The following is a 23,963-nucleotide window of genomic DNA, read 5'->3' as shown; positions in this document are numbered from 1 at the left end:
ACAAGAAAGCGGGGATTCCCACCCACATCCATCAGTGCAGGTGGCGCCCGATAGGAGTGGCGATTTCGCTCACCTACTCGCAGCTGCCTTACCTTCGTCCGTTCAGTCACTGGCGTTAGGCGCTGCTGAAAGATGTATTGCGGATCTCGAGGGTCAAGTCTCTCGACTGACCTCGGATCTGTGTGAAGTCCGAGCGAAGGCACGTCAGGGTTATAAACGCCTGAAGACTGACTTAAATAAAGTAATTAGACCCACCACTCGGGTGTGATTCACATTTGTGACCAACCCATGTGTATGTGATGCACATATGAGCATTTACATTAGGAGGGATGACGCCTAGAGTCATCCGTTACGCGAGGTATCTAAAAAGATACGCTCGCAATACATACTAGAGTTATCTACAGAGATGACATTTTTATTGGTAGAAAAAGGTTATTATATTTCATGCGATTAAATTTAAATCTGTCTGAAATTTTCTTTCTGCTTAGTAAGTGCGCATGAGGAGCCAGATTACCGCTCTTGTGACGACAATTTACTAGATTGTTTTTTAGCAGAACTTGAAAAGTTTACTTCGTTAGCGAGGTTAAAAGATCTGAGCCCGCACCTGTAGTATATACTTCTTTTTCCATGCCTCTTGCTCCTCCAGCCACGTCAATTGCAACAGCAAAAGAAGAACTTGAGGCTCACACTGAAACCGAAAGCTCGATGTCTATACTATCCGCTCAGAAACGTTTGGGAAGGGGGGAACAAACCAATGAAGAGCGTCCTGCAAGGCTGCAAATATCTCAACATTTCTACCAACTTTCCAAGAATCGATTCAACGCATTACCGAAGAATTCCAACAGGCGCCACCACTTGCAAAGGCTGATGGGCGAGACTTTAGCAGAAATAGGGGAGAGTGGCAATGCAGTAGCTGTTTTCGACACTTGTTTTCGCCGTGGTCGTGGCAGACCTGCGTTTTTTATCCTCCGGGATGAGAAAAGCTCCGTAGGGACGCTCTGTGCGTCACGACTTGTCACGTTTTGAGCATACCATAATTTCAGAGGCGGATAATGGTAAACAAACAAATCCCGTGGCGCATCAGATGTAACGGGCTAAAATTGCCCTAACTACTAATGTTACACAGTCCCCGTTAAGTACACTTGGTGCACTTAAGGGGATGGTCAGTTTGGTCAACTTTCCATAATTCATACTATAAAATTAAAGGAACCTCTGAACTCCGGTGGGGGATAATGTCACCCTAGATCAAGGATATAATTTTGTATTTCTCAAATAATACTTATTTTTTCTATTATAGGAAATTAGATTTATCTAACGGGACACCCGTTACAATTCAGCTGATGTTAGGAGAGTCTCGTAGCAGCAATTACACTTACCGCAGCACCTGCAACATTGTTTAGGGGAGGCAAAGTGCTTGAAGGGATTCCGGCTACGTCACCAGGCCAGCTTCATGTTTTTTTGAAGAATGAGTTGTAACACCGCACTAATAGTTTGAGACAAACCATAAAGCAAAAAGTTACAAAGAGTGCCATCCACAATAGCGAAAATTTAATGTTTTCGAGCAGATGCAAATATCATCAAATATGGGAATGCGAAATGTTGCGGCTCATTTCAAATCAATCAGTCTCTTATTGCGCAATACTATCGACTTCTTCGCGAGTTGAATTGAATTTCGGCAGAAACTATGTTAGATCTGTAAGTCTATTTGGTAATTTCCAAGTTCACTGCCTAACAGACTTCGGTCGACGACACGACAACTACTATGTTACTCGTCAAATTAGTATGTTGCTCGTCACTTTTCTTCTTTGAAATTTCTAGCCGATTATGGGCATTCAGTCCGTGGACCTCCTTACCTGAGGCATTTAGAAATCTGTCGGTCGGTCGCTATTAGCCCAAGACATACAAAGAATGACGGAGTCGGGGCGCAGGCGGGTGGAACAAAAAGGCCGGTTTACCATCACTGAAATCATCCCTGGTTCGCCATCCTCAGCACAATTATCGTCGCTGACCTTTTTGGACGATGAAATGTCCATCGCAGACTTCTCGACCGTCGATGTAGCTTTGCCCACAGGCGACAGCTGCAGTGAAATGGCTCCGTTATCATTACAGCAAGCGCCTGTTGAGCCAAGTGAGACTGTCATTGACACGATAGTCGCTTCAAACGCTCGGACGACGGAAAAGTCGCTTGACGGGCAGCCACACGAGACGGTCTCCGCACCAAGTATTTCTGCACTCACTTCAGCGGCCGAGGTGCGAATGTTTACAACGTTTCCGAATAATACAGTAGCGCTCAATCGTGCGTGGTATGAATTTAGGCGGAAGGAGCGGCGGTGAGCTCCGTAAGCGAGGTGTTTTCTCCACTGAAGGCAGAGTTACCGTCTCAAAAGTATACATCGCCTAAGAAAATGGCGCAGCGGATCCGGCGGTAAGTAATTTATCGTCGTAATATGCCAGTGTGATCCACGCGTTATGGCTTAAACTCACTGGTGGCGATGCCATATAGGATTAAACGACGTGGTCGGTTTACCATCATTGAAATGACGTCCGACTCACCAACTTCACGGAAGAATACGGATGATGTAAGTGTTGCTGAGACGGCCAATGCTGCTTTTAAAATGAGCTTAGAATACACTTTGTACTGTGTAAAGGTTCACTTGGATGATCACCGCTGTGTCAGTGTATCAGCGATTGGAGGGACGTCTGCTTCCAGTGCACCTCAGCAAGGTAGCACGATAACTCGCAGCGCTGACAACCTCGGACGTCTCGTTAAACCAAAACGAGCGACTCGTTCGATGCCTCGCCTACGGCAAACATCGTCAAACCGTCGATCCCGACGACGTAGTGAAAGTCCCACTCGTGAAGTGATTAAAGCTGTGGATATAATGGAGCCCAGGAATAGTCTTCAACAGCAGCAGGGTTTTACGAAATTGCAGGTACAGCCAGAATTGGAGAGCTCGAAGAATTTGAACGAAGCTCCCATGACAAATGCCATCAGAGCTTCTGCTGCTGCCAATGTGTTGGCGAGCACTAGTGGAGCAGCATGTAGGGTGAGCGTGGCCAGCAGTGACAATGAATTTGCTTCTACGATTCGAATGCCTTCCACTCGACAGGTCTCAACGTGTTCACAGCCCATGACGACACATGATCGTGTCTCAAAACCGCAACAAAATTCGTTAATCATCTCAACCGCCCAATTCTTGCAACAAGAGGAGACCATAGCCTCGCTCATCCAACAACAGTGCGATTTAAAGCAAATTATCAGCGTGCTTCAGGAGCAGCAACAGCAACTTATGATCATCCCATCACATATCCAAAAAGTCAACTTGTACGTGACCCCCTCCCATTATCTTTTAAATTATAACGTTTTGAAAATCATAACTGCTGAATGATTTTGGTTTGGATACAGCAACATTGGTGAGATCCAAGACGAGCAGATGGTAATTTTTTATGATTTTGATTGCTCTAATATTACATTGGAAAATTAACTGGTGCTGGTTATCGCATTGACAGCGAAAGCTTTCCTTGAAGGTTGACGCATTGACGGCAGCCAATGAATCCCTACATTCAATGATTAATGCAGCGGATCGGGAGGCGCGTCACCGCGCATTGGAAATCGAGTGTTTGTCTGAAGAAAATGACGAATTGCGGCACCGCTATGGACAGCTTGAAACGCGCTACATGGAAGAGCGCAAGCAAAGCTTTGTGTTGGAGGAAGAACTACAACGTGTGCGCTCGCTATCTGTCACTCTGCAAAAATTGCAATTTCGTCAGCAACAGCAGTTGGGCCAAAAGGCGTAGCTTGTCGCCGAGATTTGCGGAACTTTTTCTAAAATATATAATAACCTAAATAAATACAACCTTTTTTATAGCTCGGCGCACGACTAAACTAACAGAAGGAACACGAGGTTGGCCGGCTAAAGTTCGCTTGGAAAAACGGGAAGGAAAAAGGTGCGGACGGCATTTTAACAAGCACTTCTCGGTAAATCTATTTGCAGGAAGCAGCAAATTAGTGAAAGAGGAAGGGCAATAAAAGTAAATATGATGTCATGCCTTGGATCTTGTCTGAAGGTTGGACAGCACCATAATAGGTTGCTGCTGTATCTGTCTCTGCAGCTTCAATTATTCTTAAAATATTACGTTGAAGGCACTGGGAAGATAGGCGGCAGCATAATTGACGAAGCGATAAGCTTTATTAAGGCGTACTAAAACGATCAATTTTGTAACTGGGTGTATCGTTACATGAAATTAACACTTAAAGGTTGTTAATTAATATATTATCTAAAAGGTTGTTAATTAATATAAAAAATCTATAAGGTAAATAATATTTGGAGAATATTACTTTACATGGTAATATTCTTAAGACTTGTCCATTGTAGATATAGACCATTACATCTACTTTCTCCGCGGTCCAGTCAGCGCTGGAAGAGAAAGACAGATAAGACTTCTAGCACATATTTGTATTAGTTTGTAATTAAGTTAGTATTAAGTAGATAGAAAGAAAAAGTTAATTATATTAAATACAGTTTTCATTTAACCCTCTTTAAAGCAAGTGTTTCAAAAAAGACTTCCTCTGCACATACTAGTGTACGTGAAGTGACGTGAGGCACCACTCGCACTGAGGCAGTTCGAAGTGGACTTGTACTGAAGCAGTACAAGTCGTAGTGCCCGGTTACAAATTTCACCGAAAAGACCGAGTTTCTCCGTTTTTTGAAGAATACTGACTGGCAATGAAAGGCTGCGGATTTTTGCCAAGCAAGTGGAACGTATTGGCGCCAGCTACGTTGCGTCAAACACAGAGGGAACGCAAACCACGGATGCGGTATAAGAGTAAAAAGAGTAAGTGTATCAAATTAAGATTCGTTCTTTAAAATCTAAGTACGAAATGCCATGGTCCACACAACACACGATGTGTAGTCCACGCGTTAACGCAATATAAACCATCACAATTTAACACCACCAAACCGCAAGTTCAACGTCCATCTCAATATCGTCAAACTTTCAACAATTCTCCATCGGGGACTACGCTTCATGTCCTTATGCCTCGTTTGTTCGTCAGACTCCCACTGTAACGGGGCACTGCCGACTTGTACTGCTTCAGTACAAGTCCACTTTGCACTGCTTCAGTGTAAGTGGTGTCATGCCTCACTTTACGCACACTTGTACGTGCAGAGGAAGTCTCTTTTTAAAGCACTTGCTTCAAAGAGGGTTATAACAAAACTGTATTTAATTTATTTAAGCTTTTCTGTTTCTATCTATATAATACTAACTTAAGTATTCACTAATACAAAACATGTAATAAGTCTTATCTATCTTTCTCTTGCGCGCGTCCAGTGTTCATTAGACCGCGGAGCAAGTAGATATAATGGTCTATATTTACGAATGGATAAGCTTTCCGAATATTACTATGTAAAGTAATATTCTCCAAATATTACTATGCAAAGTAATATTCTCCAAATATTCTCTACAGTTTAGATAACATATTAATTAACAACATTCAAGTGTTAATTTCATGTAGCGATACACCCCATCACCCCTCCCTTAAGCGACAACTACTCTGACTGTCATTTAATAGAGTGCTCACTATGAGACCACTTAATTGAAAACGATGTTAATTGGTCAGAACCATCATTGATTCAATTCTATCGCATTGTTAACGAGTCCACCCGGTAAGCGAATAGTGCGGAACCTTCGGCGGCGGTACATGCAGCCGCCGGCCACGCACTATTGTCTCTTGCGGCAGACATTTCATCTACCGTAATATCATCTACTCTCGCAACATTACATGTTGCGGGTGCACGTGGTGGGTCACCACGTGAGTGCGACCGCTCTTTGGCGGTCGACTATGAATGCGAGTCGGACGAGATGGCCGGCTCAGGGAGAGCGGAACAGTCGCCTGAACGTCGTCAGAAGTCTGACTAGGAGGGTAGACGTGCTAATAACATTCGCTGTTGAATGATTGGTTCCGACGACAAGGATGACTACCTATCGCCAGCACCATCTCCCGTGCCGTCACCCGCACTGGTTCCTATGCGTGGTGATGACGATGACTAAAGCCATCGTAATAAATGTTCTTGTCATATTCCTGCTTCAGTGGGTACCACTCAGGGGAGTGCGGACAGTTAAATGTATCGTCTTGCCCCCAAGAGGAGCCGTGGCTTTTGCCCGAACGGCTAGTCAGTAGCTTGTCTGAAGGACAACTCCTCACAATAATTATCCTTTATCTAATAAGTCAAAGCTACATGGCATGATCCCTGCGCGAAGAACTTTCACGCTGAAGAAGGTTTTTATCTCGATGCTTTTCTGAAGCACCGTTCGTCTACTGGCAACAACAAGCGAGATAAATGCTCGTTGGTGCAAGCCTGGAACGCGTTTATTTGCAATGTCAAAGATATTGGACGCGAAGCCTGGCTTCAAAGACTTAACACGATTCGTGTCTAGTTTGAAAACCGAACTCCAACCGGTGCAAGATTTAAACTGCATCGGTTGTCTCGTGAGGCAGGACTTCCATGCCTCACTTGGGGTGATCCCTGTCCGTGTTGTGTCGACAACACGAAACGGGTGAAAGGATGTGCTTATTCCCTTTCTTCGCCCTGAGGGAGGGCTCGCATCTCTATCGAGATGCGCGATCCGATTTACGTTTGCATTCGATTTACAAGCGCCAGGGGCGCGTGCTTTCCGATGACCATCTGATCCATCGACTGGTTCTCGTCATACTGACGGACGAAGCCCTCAACGTCAACAACCAGCTGAAAAGGAGACTCCCAGCTGTCATGCGAAGGTAAATAACCGCGCCAGCGAACAAGATATCTCGTTTGGCTGCCCTTCACATCACGTTTTCTTACGATACGTTCCACAAGAAAACGTTGACCATAGTGGGAATCCACCAATGGTTGTGGTGATGGAGGGAAAATTAGATCCGACCTATGTGTCGGACCTAGAGTCGAAGATCGACAATTTCGACCACTACCTCCATGTATTGGAGGAGGGTCTTGATCACAAGCGCGGTAAGTGTTACTCATTAGAATAGACGGTGCAGACTCACCATATCGAGCGGTTGGAAGACTGTTCGTAGAGTGCGTACTCCACGTTGGAGTACGAAAGGAATTATCACGCTCTTCGTGATGAGCTGTCGTCTGCTCATCGCGGTTTCGAGGATCTTCGGACCCGACATGAGAATCTCCAGATTCAGCATGAGAATCTGGTTCGTGACCACAAGAATCGTTTAGGGATCTTGAAAAGGGTGGTCAGATCCGTCCTCGAAAGAAACCGCGTACTGATGGTACGGACGGAGCCGACCAACGTAAGACGTAGGATGCGTTCGCATCCTACGTGGCAATTCTATTGTGTACGCATTGCCTCTGCGACGCAGTACACGGAATGGCCCAATGAACTTGGGAAGTAGTATACTGCTAACCACATTAGTGACGACACGCTTAGGTAAGTTTACCATAGAGAGTAGTAGTAGGTCATTAATTTATAATGAAAGAACGTTTGCTCTTCCATGTTTGTTTGCGTTCCGTTTCTGACGGTCCACTGCGTTAGCAATGGAATTCTGTACGAAACAGATTACTGATTCTCGAGTCAGCAGAAATTCCTCTGCTGTCTCATTTGTTTTGTCTTTTTCAATGCGCTTTGTGCGCACTGCCATGAGTTTTCTCATCTTCGATGTCGATTGCTTCGACATCGACATCATTCGCGTCGTTTTTTACTTCGACGCGTGATGAGCATGAGTCAGAAATGGTTTTGCTCGTGCGAGTCCACCCCCCTTAAACTAGAGAATCCCTCTAATTGGGTGGGTATACGTGGATAACGTAAGCCATTGAAGGAGAACGGTGTATGCGATGTAGACGCATGCACCGAATTATCGATGGCGAATTCGACCATCGGTAGAAACTCGCTCCAATTCGGATACGATTGGACGTAACCTCGAAGTATCTCTTCGAGGACGCGATTTACGCGTTTCGTCTGACCATTTTTCTCTGGATGATCAGAAGTTGACATAGCCAGCGGTGTTCCGAGAGATCGGAACACGGTGTGCCAAAACTCCGCCGTCAACCGTGGATCTCCATCCGAAACCAGTTCACGGGGTAACCCGTGGAGTTTGAATACCGTGTCGATAAAGACACGGGCACAACCCGGAGGGGTAATCGAATCTAGTACCGCAGCAAGATGTACCATCTTGCTGAATCTGTCTACAAAAATAAGGATTTCATTGTTTTTGTGATCGTATTCGGGAAATCCGAAGATGAAATTCATAGGTATGGACTGCCAACATTCTGCCGGAAGTGGTAGAGGTTGGACAGGTGCACGGGATGAAGGACTAGGCTTCAATCGTTGACATTCCTCGCAAGCACGAATGAACTTGCGCACAAACTGATACTGATGGGACCAGTAAAAGTCGCAACAAGTGGGCATCGTGACACTCATACATGATGCGCAAGAGCAAATCATCAGATGATCTATTAAACGCAGAAGGCCTATATCTTTTGTGTAGGCTTTTAAGTCATAAAAGATAGTTGACGACGGAACATTTGTTATAATATTGCGACAGTGGGATTATTTTTACTGTTGGAGTGCGCAGCCGGCTCAAAATTGGGTCGGCGTGATAACGCATCAGCGACGACATTAAGTCGTCCTGGTTTATATTTCACGGAGAAATTATACTCCGCGAAGAAGTATAGCCACCTCGCCATTCTTTGCGAGAGGTGTGAACTATTCACGGCTGTACGTAATGACGCATGGTCCGTATATACGATGAACGGTCTATCTCCTCGGAGATACCCTAAATTCTGCCAGTGTACATTTCATGGCAAGGAGTTCCTTGTCATGCACTAGGTAATTGCGTTCAGCTGGTTGCAGCTGACGCGATTGGTAACAGACGACGCACTCCGCGCCGTCTGTATCGTATTGCATTAACACACAGCCGATTGAGAAATAGCTGGCGTAGCAGACCACATGAAATGGTCTGTCTTGATCTGCATTCGCCAAGATGGGCGATTGCATCAAGCTTTGCTTGATACCTTCAAACGAACGCTGACAATCAGCGTTCCATAACCATTTCTCGTCTTTTTTCAAGAGACGAGAGAGATGAACTGTCATCTCGGCATAATTGCGGGGGTACTGTGCAAGTACGCCGCTAGCCCAAGAAACTTTCTAAGTCACTTGACATCGGCTGGAACTGGCCAGTCGGTAATTGCCTTGACCTTTCGGGATCAGGGCGCGCGCCGTGTTTTCCGACGATGCACTCAAAAAGTGATATTTCGCTTGCAGCGAATATACACTTCTTGAGATTTGAGTACAACTTACGCTTTCGCATAAGTTTAAGAACCTGACGAACGTGAGTTTTATGAACTTCCACGTCCGTCTTTCCGTCCATGGCTCGGCTATGGACGAAAACAAGGTCGAAATAACTCGGTGCCAATTCTCGCACTGGTCTCAACAGATTCGTTATGCATCTGTTGAATGTTGCAGGGGCGCTACTAAGCCCCTGTGACATTACTAACCATTCCCAGATCACCCCGCTGGAGGTGCTCACTGCCGTGTAAGGGATGTTTCGTTCACGCATAAGGATCTGATAAAATCCGTCCATTAGATCCATAGACGAAAAAATGGTACTCTTAATCATACCATCTATGATTACGTCTTTTCTAGATATCGGCGTTTGAGTCGGTACCGATGCAGCATTCAGTTTGTTGAATGCGTGCATTATCCACCACCCTCCTGTGGTCTTTCGCACACAGAAGGTCGGAGAGCTATGTGGGGAGGTTGACTCCCGTTCATGGCCCGCTTTTAATCGATCGATAAAGAATTTATCGATCGCAAGTATTTGTCCACGAGGCAGTGGCCACTGCTTCATGACACAGTACTTTGATCCCGGTTTAAGCTTGATCTCATTTCGAGTGCCTATATTCTTAGGCAACTCGCATTGAACTGTTTCAGGGAATACATCCCCGAGTTCAAATCAAATCCTTTTATATAGGATCTGTCTTAAGTGACTTCCAGGATTGAGTAGTATATCTCTTAAGCCGAGTCTTCACATCGAGGACACTTTCGTCCATCGATGAGCTGCTGAGAACTCGTTCGTTCTCAGCAAAAATTACCGCTGACCGGATATCGGTTGCGTATTCGTCCTTCTGTGAAGACTACGTAGATCTGCTTGATTCTGCCATTGTGCAGATCTCTCAAGAACCGTTTAGGTTCTAGGGTAAATATTTGAGTTATATCCGAAGGTAACTTCGGAGGCACATACATATCAAGAGTGTAAGCGCCTACTCTTGATCCGTCATTAACCAAGACATTCAATGTCTCGTTTTCTTCCTGGAATTTATCCACAGGCTGCCGAGGAATTAATTCCTTGGGATGCTGAATTCAGCATTAACTATTTGAGGGTTTTCTTCTCAACTACGCGAAGATTATTCCCTTAACATCTTCCGAATATGATTGCGCTATCACAGTCGGGTCCTCTACGGTCGACTCTCAACTACGGTCTAGGATCATCGTGTTGTCTTTTTTGGACAACCGGTACCTTCCTTGAATGTAGCCCGCTAGACGTACATTCATGTCTCAATTCATTCGACTTATTCGGGTGGTGGACCTTCAGCACTGCCTGTGCATTCGCACAGCCGCCGGCAGCTGACTCCACACTGTGATTAGTAATCACACTGTGATCTTGTGCAGTCGTACTAACGACCATTTCACAAGTGAGGCCATCGCATTCAGCCGTAGTGATCCACACGCTTGTGGACGCGCCAACACGTTCATCAGAAGGCCATCTGATGAACAAGTGGCAGGCATCTTTACGGATCGAGACTGCCAGTTGATTATTGGCTCATACTTTCTGAGCCAAGGTAAACCTAGGATGACATCAAGTCTGTCATCCAAATCCAGTACGATGAAAACATCATCAAGCTGTTAATCTTAACGGTAGTGAAATCTCACTACGGGTTTCATCACTATTATCGACGCGCCTGTCGTTGGAGGGATGTCGCGCTCAAGATATTTGAGCTTACGACCCTCTAGCGACTGGAGACGAATAAAGTATTCGACGCTCCACAGTCCACTAGGGCCCTAAGTGACAAATCATTTGTCACTTTCTACTTCAAGGTGATGAGGTATACCTCAGCACCAGGTGCAGAGACAAATAATGATTATGTGTCTGGAGCAACTTATGTCAAGAGATTTGCAAATTCTCTTGAGGTTGCTGAATCAGTAGGGCGATGCGCTCTTACTGACCCAACCGTTTTTTTGTGGTCCGCCTCGCTGTTGCGATTTCGCAACGACGCCGGACCCGCGACCGTTACCCTTTTAAAATTCAGTCCATAAGCGGTACTGGGCGTGGGGCACTTTCTATCATGACCGCAGTGACCTAACTTTTGACATTGATTGCATCTCTGCAATCGCTTACTGTTCGAAAGCGAGGTCCATAGGTTCTGGACCTCCAAGCTCTTGTCGTCACGGAGGACGATACGATGACAAACTAGTTTGAGCCTGTCTCAAGCTAATGTCCTCCTGTTCCGCATACACCTTGCTAATAAACTTGCATCAAAATCTTAAAAATGGATAATGCTTCTTCAAGCGTATCCAGTTTCAGCGGAACAAATGGGTCTTCACGGGACCATCCGTAAGACCTTCCATGATTACCTTAATCAACGTGTGTTCATAAATTGGATTGTTCATGGTACAATTCGTTAATAGTCGTACACGCTGGGCGTAAGCTTGAACATTACGCTTGCCTTGCTTAAATTTCAGAAGCTCTGATCGAGCTTTTAACTCAGCCCTGGGCAGCTTAAACTTCTGTTGGAGCCAGGATTGAAAATCCTCTAGCTAGCCAAATATGTACGGGTCACCAACTTGAGGCATATGCCCAAGTTTTGGCACGACCTGCCAGGTTTGACTGAGCAAATGCAACTTGCATTTGCTCGTCGACGATGTGACGAGCCCTTATGGCATCTTCCAACACGACAAACCATCGTGAGAGGGAGTCTTCTACGACCCCCTATACTTAGATATGTCAATCTTTAAGGTTTTGGGACGACGCGTGTGCGTCATCCCAGATACAGGGGTCTGTACCTCTTGCAACCTCAACAGTCCTGCCTGTTGAGAGCCTTACTGATCGAGCAAGGCTACCTTCTCCTTCGCCTCGTCAAGCTCATGTTATATGAACTTGGCGATGGCTGAATGGAGGGCAAATCTGTCCAAACCGGACAGCATGGCCAAGATGGCATCATTTTCTACGGTCGAAATCGTTCGTTCGACCGCACTCCTTTCTATGTCACTTAGAATAAGTATTTATCACGCTAAACGTGATGCGTATTTCCATTATTATTTAACATGGACATGTTAGATGATAGAACTGTGGTCCTTGGACGGACTACAAAGTGCTACCATGTGTAACGGGGCACTGCCGACTTGTACTGCTTCTGTGCGAGACGTCACTTCACGTACACTAGTACGTGCAGAAGAAGACTTTCTTTGAGATTCTTGCTGCAAAGAGGGCTAAAAGTAAACTGTATTTCATGTAATTAAGTTGTTCTTCTGTTTCTATCTATTTAATACTAACTTCATTATAAACTAATACAGAACATGTAATATATCTTATTTGTCTCTCTCTTTGGGCGCGTCCAGTGCTGACTGGACCGCGGAGCAAGTAGATGTAATGGCCTACATCGATTTATGGATAAGCTTTCCAAAAATTCCTATGTAAAGTAATATTTTCCAAATAATATCTACTTTTTTAGATAATATATTAATTAACAACCTGGTCTATGAGAGGAAAAGTACAAATATTATCTTTATTAACTTTGACTTGTTCCAATATTACCATATCCGCCAATCGTTATAAGACAAGATTGTGCGGGCCATACATAGATAGTTATTAATATAATAAAGTCAGTGGTAGATAAAAGATCGTTACGTAGGAACTTGATATATTATCACAGTTTTACGTTTTCTCTATAATAAAGCCTTAGAATTTACTCTGCGTAAGCTAAGATTTCTTAGCTACTGAGAGCCTTCCTCTGCACGTCGTGCAGAGAGAAGTACTTTTGCAATTTTACAATGTTAATCAGATGGGCAATGCTGTTGGCAATGTGGCCCAAGACGGCAACGGCACTTCAAATGACCAACTGGGGGTTTCATATCGATAGGAATGCAACCACATAATTACATCCTTGTTTTCAACCTCGAAAATTCCTTGGATTTTAGCTATGCAGACTTCGCACACTCGAGTACATCGAAGTTTATCATCTTCATGATGAAATTTTTGGTAATATGAAATTGGAACAGCATCAAAGAGGACATTCTGTACTTGCCTAATTGCAAGCCTCATCCCTTTGTCTTCATTCGGAATTCCGTACAGCGGATCGTTTACGATTGAAAAGCCCACGTGTTGTAAATGCACTCGAAGTTGATGCGTCCGACCCGTTAAAAGGAGGCATTCAACGATACTTTCGCCACCCACGGAGTCTCCACGACGACGCATTAGCGTTACACAAGGCTTGGCGTCTTCTGACTCACTCACACATCTTTTATGTCCTTGGCGTGGTGACATCAAACCGATTGGGGCTTCCACGCGCCAGTATTCTTCACGTAAACTATCAATCGTTACAAATGCTGAGCAGAACTTAGCAATGCCTGCAGAACCCATTGCCGTGACGGGAAAGTCGCCTTGAACTCGCGCTACGTAGTATTTCTGCACCAAACGCATGCCAGTTCCTTGGTTGATAGAAGGATTTGTTAGCTCAGCCGTAAGACTGCGTGCCTTTTCCGCCGATTTGGCGAGTATCAGCAGTCCTGACGTCAATCGATCCAATCGATGCACTGGATAGAGCTTTTGTGTTAAACTTTCCTTCTCTGCGGCAATCCCTTGTCTGTCATGATGCAGTATATGCGTCAGCGAATTAAATTGAAAGCTGCCGGTTGGATGCACGGGAACGCCCGAGGGTTTATTTACCACCATCAAGTCGTCTGTCTCCAAATGGATCCACGTCGTGGATAGCGACGCCAATGTCGATAACTCCATGGCAGTCTTGATCGGGAAATGAATTGCAGGCTCATGTCGATGCACGACGTGCTCAAAGAAACTTCCACGTTTCAGAATCGTGTCCAGCTTCGCCTCTTGTCCATTCACCCGAATGAGCCCCAGCTGAGCTGCTCGCGCGCAGTATTCTGACGAGAGGGTGGAAAACTCACTGGCAAAGAGATCACGCAAACTACGATCCGTCCACCGGTCTTTTGCAAAGAGCGCAAAGCGATGGACGTACGGTTCAATTCTCCGCACGACGCACGAGTGTCCAGCCACTCGATTGTCACAATTAGTCGACATGCACGGCTCAAAGTGGACAGCAGCGGAAGGCGGGACAATTCGTTGACGGTGATTTCTACTCTTCCGCCTGGAAGATGCTAAGCCCTCCAGTATTTGCAAAGACTTGCGCTCCGCTAACCATCGAGCCTTTTCCTGCTTACGGTGCTGCTTCTTGCTCTGCGGAAGAATGTCCTCCATTGTGGAATATGGAGTCGATACACAATAATTGAATACATTTTGGGCAACTCCGAGCGGCTTCGATACTTTTAAGAAATTTCGTGTCGATAAATGGGTTGCTTGTGGCTGCTCCCATTATTGGAGCGTGTGTATTTTACAGTAATTACCTAATTCTAATTTGCACACAAAAAGTGGCTAAGACATGCCACCTCGCAGTGAACCGGGCATGACCGTTTTAGTCGCTTTCTGCGCTTTTAAATAGTCAGCCGACGATAGCTAAACTATCATACTTTACAACCTCAACGTCGTATATTTTGCACATGTTTCTGAATCTCCACCGCTGACGCCTCGGAGATCCATGGCAACATCCTTCTCCAATGCATTTCGTTAAATTTATGCACTGGCACTTGTGTTACTGAAAAGTTTTTAAAGCGAAAACTTAAATTCAGTGCACTGTCAAGTGACAAAGCTGGAATAGAGCGAAAGAACTCGAGTCGGGATGCGAAATTCTCGTCTAGCGCTCTTGGAACCTGATCACTTAAGGGACCAAGACATAAAGAAGGAAATTCGTACCCTTCGACGAGATCCTCGTGTGCAATTTGGTGAAGTTGCGAGCATAGAGTATCGATGCAATCTTGCACAATAATTGTCACGTTTGGAAACGGTAGAATTCGCTGAATCTCGGATTTTTCACCAGTGTGAACAACAGCTACAATGACTTTCTTGTGCATGGCCAAAGTCAATCTAAACAACAAGCCGCTTTTTTCATTTTGGTTTGGAGGTGTATTCTTCAGCGCGTGTACTTGTTGGCTTGTTAAGAAAAGAACGGCGGTGCGCACACTAAGTAAAACATCGACATGGAGCGAATCTGTAATTGTTACGCCACAGTCGGCGCTCTTGGACGATAAAAGGATTGCATATATTTTGGAGCTGGCAAAGGTCGAGCTTACGAGAATGTTCCACTTCATTGACTGGGATAACCTTTGCGAGTGATGACAAGTTAGATCGACAGTAGACGTCACGGACCGTTTCGCAGGAACAAGAGACCTTTTACACGTCAACGTTCCATTCGAATAATGAGAATACGCAGCACTTTCTCCGTCATGAGCCATTCCCTCTTTCGTCAAATGGAATGAATCAATTGCTCTCACATCTCGTGCATTTGCCAACTGGTCATCTTTCGACAATAAAATGTTGTTGCAAACTAGTGACGTCTGTGATTTTGTTTGTTTCAAGTTTTCTTGCCGATTTTCCTCCAATGTGTTGAAAGTTTCAATGCCATTTGTTTCCATCTCGGTATGCAAAGTGTCATTAAACAACCTCTTGGTCTGATTCAACGGACAAATGGTAGGCGAATCGAGTTGAATCGTATCAGCTGGCAAGCAATTCCGTTGGTCACAAGCCGCTTGGAATTCCTCCACAACTGCTACAGCAGTTGTTGGCGTCGTCGTAGTCTTCGTTTTGGTATGCATTTTATCAAGACAAGCACGGATAATTCCATTTGATCGAAGTGCTCCCCAGTGCCTACCTAGTGGTAGTGGAGAAGTCTGTGATGCACAAAGTGATTGCGCATAAATAGCCCGCATATTGGGACTTGATTTCAATTTCTTCTTTGACGTGAGATCCCCAACGTCTTCATAAGATTTGACCGACTGTGAATACAGAAGCTGCGACGAATCGTTAATAAATGAATTGTCCGCCGCCTCTTGATCGTCTTCTCCATACTCATTATCATCGTCGTCATCATCATCATCTCCCCCTTGCACTTCAGCTGTTTCTTCAATATACGCAGCTGCTAAAGCTCGTGAAGTCTCTCGCTGCTTCTTCTTTCTCTTGAGACGCTTTTGCAATGTTCTTGACGCTTCTGGCTGTGAACACAAGTGGGAGGGAGAGTACTCATACTTGCGTTTAAGTCGCCGAAACTTTTTACGTTTCTTTTCGACCTCCGCAGAGGAAGGCGATGCTAATAAGTGACTAGGAGATGCAATATTTGCAGGTTTTGAAAGTGATGGATGGGATAGGGAAACCGTTGCTTTCTCAGGTAACGTTGACAAATCCGAAGCGCATACTGGAGCAGAAGATTTGCGGTGTAATGAGCAGTAAGCTAGAAATAAAGTATAACATTCCTTGTCGTCACTGCCTGAAACATCGACTTGATCCATGCGATAGCCAGCGAATGCGGCACAACTGACATGAAAGGCAGTCAAACATTGCTTGTGTGCGCATTGAATCTTTCCATTACCAATCTGCGAATGGCATATTGAACAATCGAGATTCTTGCGGTCTGGATCAAGTCGAGTTAATTCAGAAAGCATAAGAGAATCATCCACTCCCTGCTCGACTTGTAACTCTGGAATCCATATATAGCATTGAACGTGAACCCAGTGGTGGCATCCCGTCCGCTTGTACGCACCCCCGCGGTGTGGACAGAGCTGACATCGTGGTGGATTAGCAGCGACATCGTTGCCAGTCTTTAGAGCCACCGAGCAGACGGCACAGAACCACTCGGCATCGGGTACAGAGAGAATACCATAGCAGAATTGATGAACTCCCACGTTACATCCATCGCAAAAGAGTATTAGATCATCATCATATGATTCACGCTCAAGACACACAGCACAGCAGCCATCGTCCTTATGCTCGAAATCAACTTCCTTCTGATTTGTATGCGTAGCACCATGAATATACTCGGCTAAATACCTTTTTGACGGGGGCGTGAATTCCATTGGATTAATAGCTAGCATATCTTCAGCGTCAGAGTCTGCTCGTGTTTTGGAATTAATATTGCTTGCTTGAAGAAAACTACTTTCATTCGCAACCACAGAACTTAAATCATCGTCAACTCGTTCATGAGCTTTGTCTTCTTGAATGCCAGCTCCCACAAACTTTTTATCAGGAGAAGCTGCACGTAGCGAGACATTTAATAAATTAGATGCCATTACAGGACCATTCGACAATGATGGAAGTAATTCAAAGGATTGTAATTCGTTTTCGGTCTGTTCTTCATAATATGGCATTTCATTGGCAGCACTAACACTTTTTTGTGCACACGACACAGGTGGTAACTCTGAAAAATTCTCCTTTGTGGCTCGAGGCGTTTCGTGCTTTTTAGAACGTAGTACTTGAGCTTCTCTAGCTGGCTCTGTTGGCAAAAGCTCCATTGTTTGCGTAAAAGTCAGTGGATTGGCATCAATAGCGTTTTCATCAAATACCAGTTGTCGCGTTCGACAGGTTTGCGAAGCCGTCTCAGCTCTGTTTGAGAAATTGTGATGACTGACATTTTTAAAGGAGAGCGTCGAATCTCGAGTTGGCTTTTTCGCGCCTCTAGAAACATTAGAGTCAGGCCACTTGCTGCCAGAGGCAGTTGTTTTCGCCTCAGTCATATCGTCCTCGCTGGTCGGAACCAACAAGGATGTTGCTTTACAAGCATCTATCTTCTGCTTTTCTCCTGTAAGGGTCATTGAAGCAGTATTTTCACAGCAACCATTGCAATTTATAACGTCCTCAGTAGTAGTAGAGATATTACGGGTTATCAAGTCGGCATATTGCGGGCTAAAGTGCGTGTCAAAGGAAGAGATCGATTCTCCAATTGTATCGTATACGTTGTCCCATGTGCTTGCAAAATCGGGCTCATCGGGCGTTTTACATTGTTGCGAAGCAGAGGTCATCTCACCTTTCAGTTTCGAGTCGATTATACTCAATCTAGTGCTGTGAAACTTGGTTGTTCGAGACCTTAAAAATGCTGCATGACACTCATTTCCATGTTCCACAGAATTTGCACGATTGTTCGAGCTCGCCACCTCAGCTTCTTCTTCCTTATCAGCATTCATACTGTCATCATCATCAGATTCATCTTCCAAATTCTCGTCGACACCGTGAATGTCGCGAACTAGACGTAGCAAAATAAGCGACCGAACAGAATAACTCACTTGAGTGCTATCATTGTTTCGCACCAACGTACGCGATTGGCGCCGTAGTAGATGTGCCCGATCAGCAACAATTGGCACCAGCTTATTTCTACAGCTATTCGCGAAATTTGCCGGAAAAAACTTCAACAGCGCCACAGCTCGTTCAGCATCACTGAGCTGCCACGTATTAGGGTCAAGAATTGTCGACGACATCTTCCCACCAACTTGAGAAGCATGGAAAGTTGGTATTTTCATCTCCAGCTCTCGTAATTGCGGGTAAATGCCGGTTGGAAGCATACGCGGACACTTTGCGAAGATAAATCTACTTTTATAAGTTGTTAGCGCGCGACTAACAGTCTTCGCCGCTGATGTACTACGCATCAACTTCTTTTGCTCGTCTCCTTCGGTCACGAGGATAATTACATTGCCAACGCGTTTTCGTCCAGTTCTACCCAGTCGTTGAATCATCCGAACAGGCGACGTAAGTGCATCAAAAGAGACAATAAGATCAACTTCTCCAATATCCAGGCCTTCCTCGGCAATGCATGTGGCTACAAGGACATTAAAGTCGCCTTTTCGAAACCTACGCACAATTTCTTGCTGTACTTTTTGAGACTGCCCCTTGTTTTCTTTTGCTTTGCCGGACGCACCCTGTCCAATGAAAGGCTGCGCGTTAACAATAGGTGCAAGTGGACGCAGTAGCGCTACAATTTCCGATACGCTTGCACGAAACTGCGTAAAAACGATGGCTCGTGTGCTGGAAGCTCCTGCATCATGGCGCTGAAAGTGCTCTAACAGCACTTCACGAAGTTTCAATAGCTTTGGATGGCTCACAGTACTATATAAGCTATCACCGCTTAATGCTAAACTTGTTTCAAGCACTTGAAATGCCGAAGACTGTAGCATTTCTCTCTTGGACCACGACAATTTGCCATTCTTTCGTTCTTCCACCCAATTCAAGATTTGATCACGAAAGCTATTGAGTCCATGACCAGTCAATAAACTTTTGGCGTGTAGCAAACTCACGAGAAGCGCTAAGTCACTCTCTGCACTTCGCTTTGACGCGTACGTCGAGCTCTTTCGAAAATTCTCTCGAGCTTGCAGCACGTACCAGCTCGTCAATTTATCTGGATCGCTATTTCGAATAATCTGATTGCGAAGTAATCGTTGAATGATCGGCGTGAAGAGCTTGAGAAATTGCGCCTTGATTTTTAAAATTTGGTCGCCGAGACGACAAACAATTACCTCTTCTTGCCGTGCGTGCGTATATTTGCGTACATCCACGTCATCAGCTGATCGGCTTTCAATATGGGAGATGCGTAAATTCGTCACAACGTCTTGAATCACATCAAATTTCGCTCCAGGTGTGGCCGAAAGTGCCAAAATGCGATACTGTTGCGTTTTTGCTTCAATTTCGTGCACTACAGCGCAGTAGGCGTACTTTCCCGTAGCTCTATGAGCTTCGTCAACAATGATGCACACAAATGTTTCTGCCTTGCAAATACCTCGGCAAAGATCATTTTGCAAACTTTGAGGGGTGCAAAAGAACACGCGTCTGGAGTTCCACAGCACGCGACGCATTGTCGGAGGAACGTTTCCTTGCAATTCTGCAGTATCGGAAAGCGGAATTCCCATGATTTCATGACACGCTTTTATTTGCTGAGCCACAAGTGGCTTTGTCGGCGCCATAAACACTACCTTTCCAGTCGGAAACCAGCGGTAAAAATTGTACATGACAACTGCAGCCACTAGTGTTTTACCTAAGCCCGTAGGCAATGACACGAGCGTGTTGTGATACAATGCTTTTTCTGCAATGGCCAATTGATAGTCTCGAATAGAGTAATTTGTCGGGTACACGAAATGCTGTGCGGCATCAATATCAATCCCGGGCACGCCTTTTGAGCGTATAGAAATGTCGAGATATCTTGTTTTGGCCACTGCGTCTTCTCCTGTTGCACGCCGCGTTGTTTGCAAAAGCGAATTGTCTGGCTTGACCTCTTCTTTTGCTCGTTTTGAATAAAAAGACTTTATTGGCGACTTTAACGAAAAATGCGTTGTATTTGCTGTAGCGGATTTTGCTAATTGATCTCTTTGTGTCAAGGTGAATGATGTAGGCTTTGAGCATACACCATCATTCTTTATGGATTGTTGCTGTGGCGGTGAAGTCGTGGATTTGTCGAAAGTAATTCGAGTCTGTATAATCTTCTTGGCTGAGGTAGTGTCTTGATCCTCGTGCAACATGAATACTCGTGGTGCCTGGCATACTTGACATGTAGTTCTCGCCGCGTTGTTTTGCAGCGTACATGACTTGCAGCTCCACATATTCTTATTATAGCAAAAGGCTGATTGAGGAATGTTTGTCGTATCATTTAGACGGCTGCAAGATTTTACATAACGAGTCTCGAGTGCCTCAATCTCCGATAGCAATGCATCGTCCCAAATGTCCTCTTGCATTGCAACAAAGAGTGGCCAACACGCAGCAAATAAACCCTTTTCAACCAATCAAATGATCCTGTATTTCAGCGTCTTGCTTATTCATCATACGATGCTAGCAAAAAAGCCAATTTTGTTTTAAAAGTTCATTTCTGAATGCTGTGCTAATTTTTTTGTGAAGGGCTGTAACCAAGGGCAAACTTATGCAACTGATTTTGCTATAGGAAACAGGTATTCACAACTTGTGATTATTTCATCGACTCGCTCAGCATGGGCTGTTTGTCAAAAATTTGCGTGCTCGACAAAACTTGCTATGTTTACAGGGCGCCAAAGGCACAAACGACAATAATACGGTCGAGCTCAGAATTCACAGATAACCGCCAAGCAGAATAATTGAGCCGAAGAATTCACCAGGGCATGAAGTATTCTATACCAACTGAGGCATTCGCGGAATTTAAAGGTGATTTCTTTTGTGCATCTTGATTATCATTTTTTAATACTTGACTTTCAAGCACTAATTAAAGCAACTCATTGATGAAAGGAAATACTTCAGGCCTCGCAAAATGTTACTTCACACATGCTACCATACTTTTATTCGGGTTTGCAATTCGAGCATCCAAAATTTGCGGAAGGAATATTGTTGCACGTTGATTAATTTTAAGTACGTAGATCTAATGCTCATCACAGAGAAAAGAGCAACGAGGCAACAGCGTGCGTATTTGCACCGGCCGTCAATATCTTTGAAATGCTGCAATAACTGAAGCAAATTGCCATTTATAGCTCAAAGTCACAAAATAGAGAACTGAAAAGACACAATCGTTATCGCACATTAACGACTATTCGTCAGTTTTTCAGTTTCAAATTAAAGCCTAGTTTGCATTTCCGGATGTGTTTCCTCGTTGCCAGGCACATGGCTACAAGGCTATCATATCGAAGCACATGCAAATGGAACCGTACCTCCTTCCTTGGTGCTGCGGCAAACCTATCGAGGTGCGTTCAAAGCGCCACCTTCTCCACGGAAGGCACAGGGCCGGTCATTTACTCCCGCACGCAGAAAAGCGTAGCTGATTCCGAACGCGCAGAGGTTCAGCTCAGTCGCCTGGCTGTAATTGGCGGTGGCAACATCGCTGAAGCTATAGTCACGGGTGTGCTTAAAACAGAGCTCATTCCCAGCTCTAAGATCGTCGTGTCCGATCCCAACCCGACCATGCGAGACAAGTTCGCCAAGCTCAACGTGGAGACGCACGCGCGCAACAGCACGGCAGTCACAAATGCGGACGTAATATTACTGGCAGTCAAGCCACAGATGATTGACGACGTACGTCAATAGCTGACTCCTTTGATTCGCCATTGTTTCGATATTTTGATTGATGATGCGGAAAATCACAGGTGCTGCAGGCTGTGAAAGTGGCAATGGATCGAAATGCTTTGGTCATTTCTGTGATGGCAGGACCTACCATTAAGCTGCTGCAGAAGTATTTAGGGCAGGACAGTCGTATTGTCCGTGCCATGCCAAACACGCCAGCAATGATAGGTGAAGGCGCGACGGTGTGGGCGATGTCGTCAGAAGTCACAAGTGCACAGCACGAATTGACCAAGCAAATTCTTGGGTCGTTTGGCATTGAGGTCTGGTTTACATTTATCAGTTATTGTTTATGCAAATATATTAAAAAAAAACGTTTTTTTCAAATTGTATCGTAGGTGTTCATTGACGATGAAAAAGCACTCGACATGGCCACAGCGCTTTCGGGATCTGGACCAGCGTATTTCTTTCTTGTCGCTGAGGCGATGATCGACACGGGTGTCCACATGGGTTTTTCTCGTCCTGTGGCGACGGTATTAAGCTGAAAAATTGTCGCTGCATTCACACCTCATGCTTTCTTTTTTGATGAATGTTATGCAGAAATTGGTGCAACAAACAATGCTAGGATCTGCGCTTTACATGCAGTCGGAAAACGTACACCCCGTCGAGTTGCGGAATAAAATTACAAGCCCAGGCGGAACCACCGCTGCTGGCCTCTACCGCGCTGAAAAGAATGGATTTCGTGCCGTCATCGCTGACTCGATCTGGGCCGCCTATGAGCGCTGCCACGAGCTCGGCTTGCCTGAACCGGTGCAGCGCCAGCGTCCACGCTCGTAAGAATGAGACAACAGATGCTATGCATTTGGTATTTACAAATAGCATAATTTGGAGTTTACTTTTCCAAAACTAATATTGCAAACTTTAAAGCAGTTCTGCAATACTTGCTGAACATCAAGTTGTTAAGCGTTAATGTGGCCCAATTTTACGTTATGGGTAAAATACCTTTTTTTCTATTCGAAGTGGGTGTAACGGAGCACTGCCGACTTGTAATGCTTCTATACAAGGCCACTTCGCACTGCTTCAGTGCGAGTGGTGCCGCACGTCACTTTACGTACACTATTGCGTGCAGAGTTAAACTATCTTTAGAACACTTGCTTTATAAAGGGTTAAAAGATGGGGGCTGCTATATGGACACTCCCCTTCTGCTGCTTGGACACCCCTTACCCATAAATACGTATTAGCTTGGCTGACGTATACCTAATAAATTTCTGCTGCGCGCACCACACCCCCTCCCTCAATGGATATTCTGTGAATGCCGACATGGTATAAATGCTACCGCCTCACACACCACCCAAAACAACACACGAGAGAGTTAAACCATGGCTACCGCCTCACACTCCACCCAAAACAACACGACAGAGTTAAACCATGGCGTGGTCAAAAGGTGCTCTCTATATTCAACAATTTCCCTCTATACTTTTGTGGTTTCGCTTGCATATATTTCCCAGCGGTGGTCAATGTCTGGCCAAACCGAATCAGCCTTCAACTTCAACGCCTGGTAGTGGAGGCTGTGATACCAGTACGATACTTTCTCCGCTTGGTAAGGCGTGCAGTGAAACGGTAGGGTTGTAACGCTTGCCTCTTTTCCATAAAACACGACAGCGCGTTAGTATGTGTTTGCAATGACGGCACCCATCTCTGGCATAATTAGCCAAAATGCCCGGTGACAGGGGCCAGCAAGCCAAGCGAGAGTGGTAAGGTGATGGTCTACCAGTCCTTTCTCCAGGTAATAGCACTCGTAAAATGGCTTGCTTACAATGAGTTCTTTGGCCAATTCCTT

At 45.1% G+C, this 23,963-nt stretch overlaps 4 protein-coding genes across 4 annotated transcripts; 2 read left to right on the top strand and 2 right to left on the bottom strand.

Annotated features, from left to right (window-relative positions):
• Window positions 1–1,761: 1,761 nt before the first annotated feature.
• Window positions 1,762–3,798, top strand: CCR75_004957 (uncharacterized protein; the record flags this gene model as incomplete). Its single annotated transcript, XM_067963042.1, has 6 exons — window positions 1,762–2,250; window positions 2,316–2,425; window positions 2,504–2,579; window positions 2,649–3,325; window positions 3,407–3,437; window positions 3,511–3,798. Exons 1-6 carry the CDS (start codon window positions 1,909–1,911, stop codon window positions 3,796–3,798), a joined length of 1,524 nt encoding a protein of 507 aa, XP_067814802.1. The 5' UTR covers window positions 1,762–1,908.
• A 9,405-nt stretch (window positions 3,799–13,203) lies between these two features.
• Window positions 13,204–14,500, bottom strand: CCR75_004956 (uncharacterized protein; the record flags this gene model as incomplete). Its single annotated transcript, XM_067963041.1, has 2 exons — window positions 13,204–13,245; window positions 13,307–14,500. The coding sequence occupies 2 exons, from the start codon at window positions 14,498–14,500 to the stop codon at window positions 13,204–13,206; spliced, it is 1,236 nt and encodes a 411-aa protein (XP_067814803.1).
• A 278-nt stretch (window positions 14,501–14,778) lies between these two features.
• CCR75_004955 (uncharacterized protein) lies at window positions 14,779–20,841 on the bottom strand (the record flags this gene model as incomplete). The annotated part of the gene is made up of 1 exon (XM_067963040.1): window positions 14,779–20,841. One exon carries the CDS (start codon window positions 20,839–20,841, stop codon window positions 14,779–14,781), a length of 6,063 nt encoding a protein of 2,020 aa, XP_067814800.1.
• Window positions 20,842–21,730: 889 nt separating this feature from the next.
• CCR75_004954 (uncharacterized protein) lies at window positions 21,731–23,133 on the top strand (the record flags this gene model as incomplete). The annotated part of the gene is made up of 4 exons (XM_067963039.1): window positions 21,731–22,138; window positions 22,210–22,446; window positions 22,522–22,656; window positions 22,724–23,133. 4 exons carry the CDS (start codon window positions 21,731–21,733, stop codon window positions 22,958–22,960), a joined length of 1,017 nt encoding a protein of 338 aa, XP_067814801.1. The 3' UTR covers window positions 22,961–23,133.
• Between the last annotated feature and the right edge of the window lie 830 nt (window positions 23,134–23,963).

This window comes from Bremia lactucae, linkage group LG1 (assembly GCF_004359215.1).
Source record: "Bremia lactucae strain SF5 linkage group LG1, whole genome shotgun sequence".
Taxonomy (NCBI): Eukaryota; Oomycota; class Peronosporomycetes; order Peronosporales; family Peronosporaceae; genus Bremia; species Bremia lactucae.
This window is presented reverse-complemented; position numbering and strand designations above follow the sequence as displayed.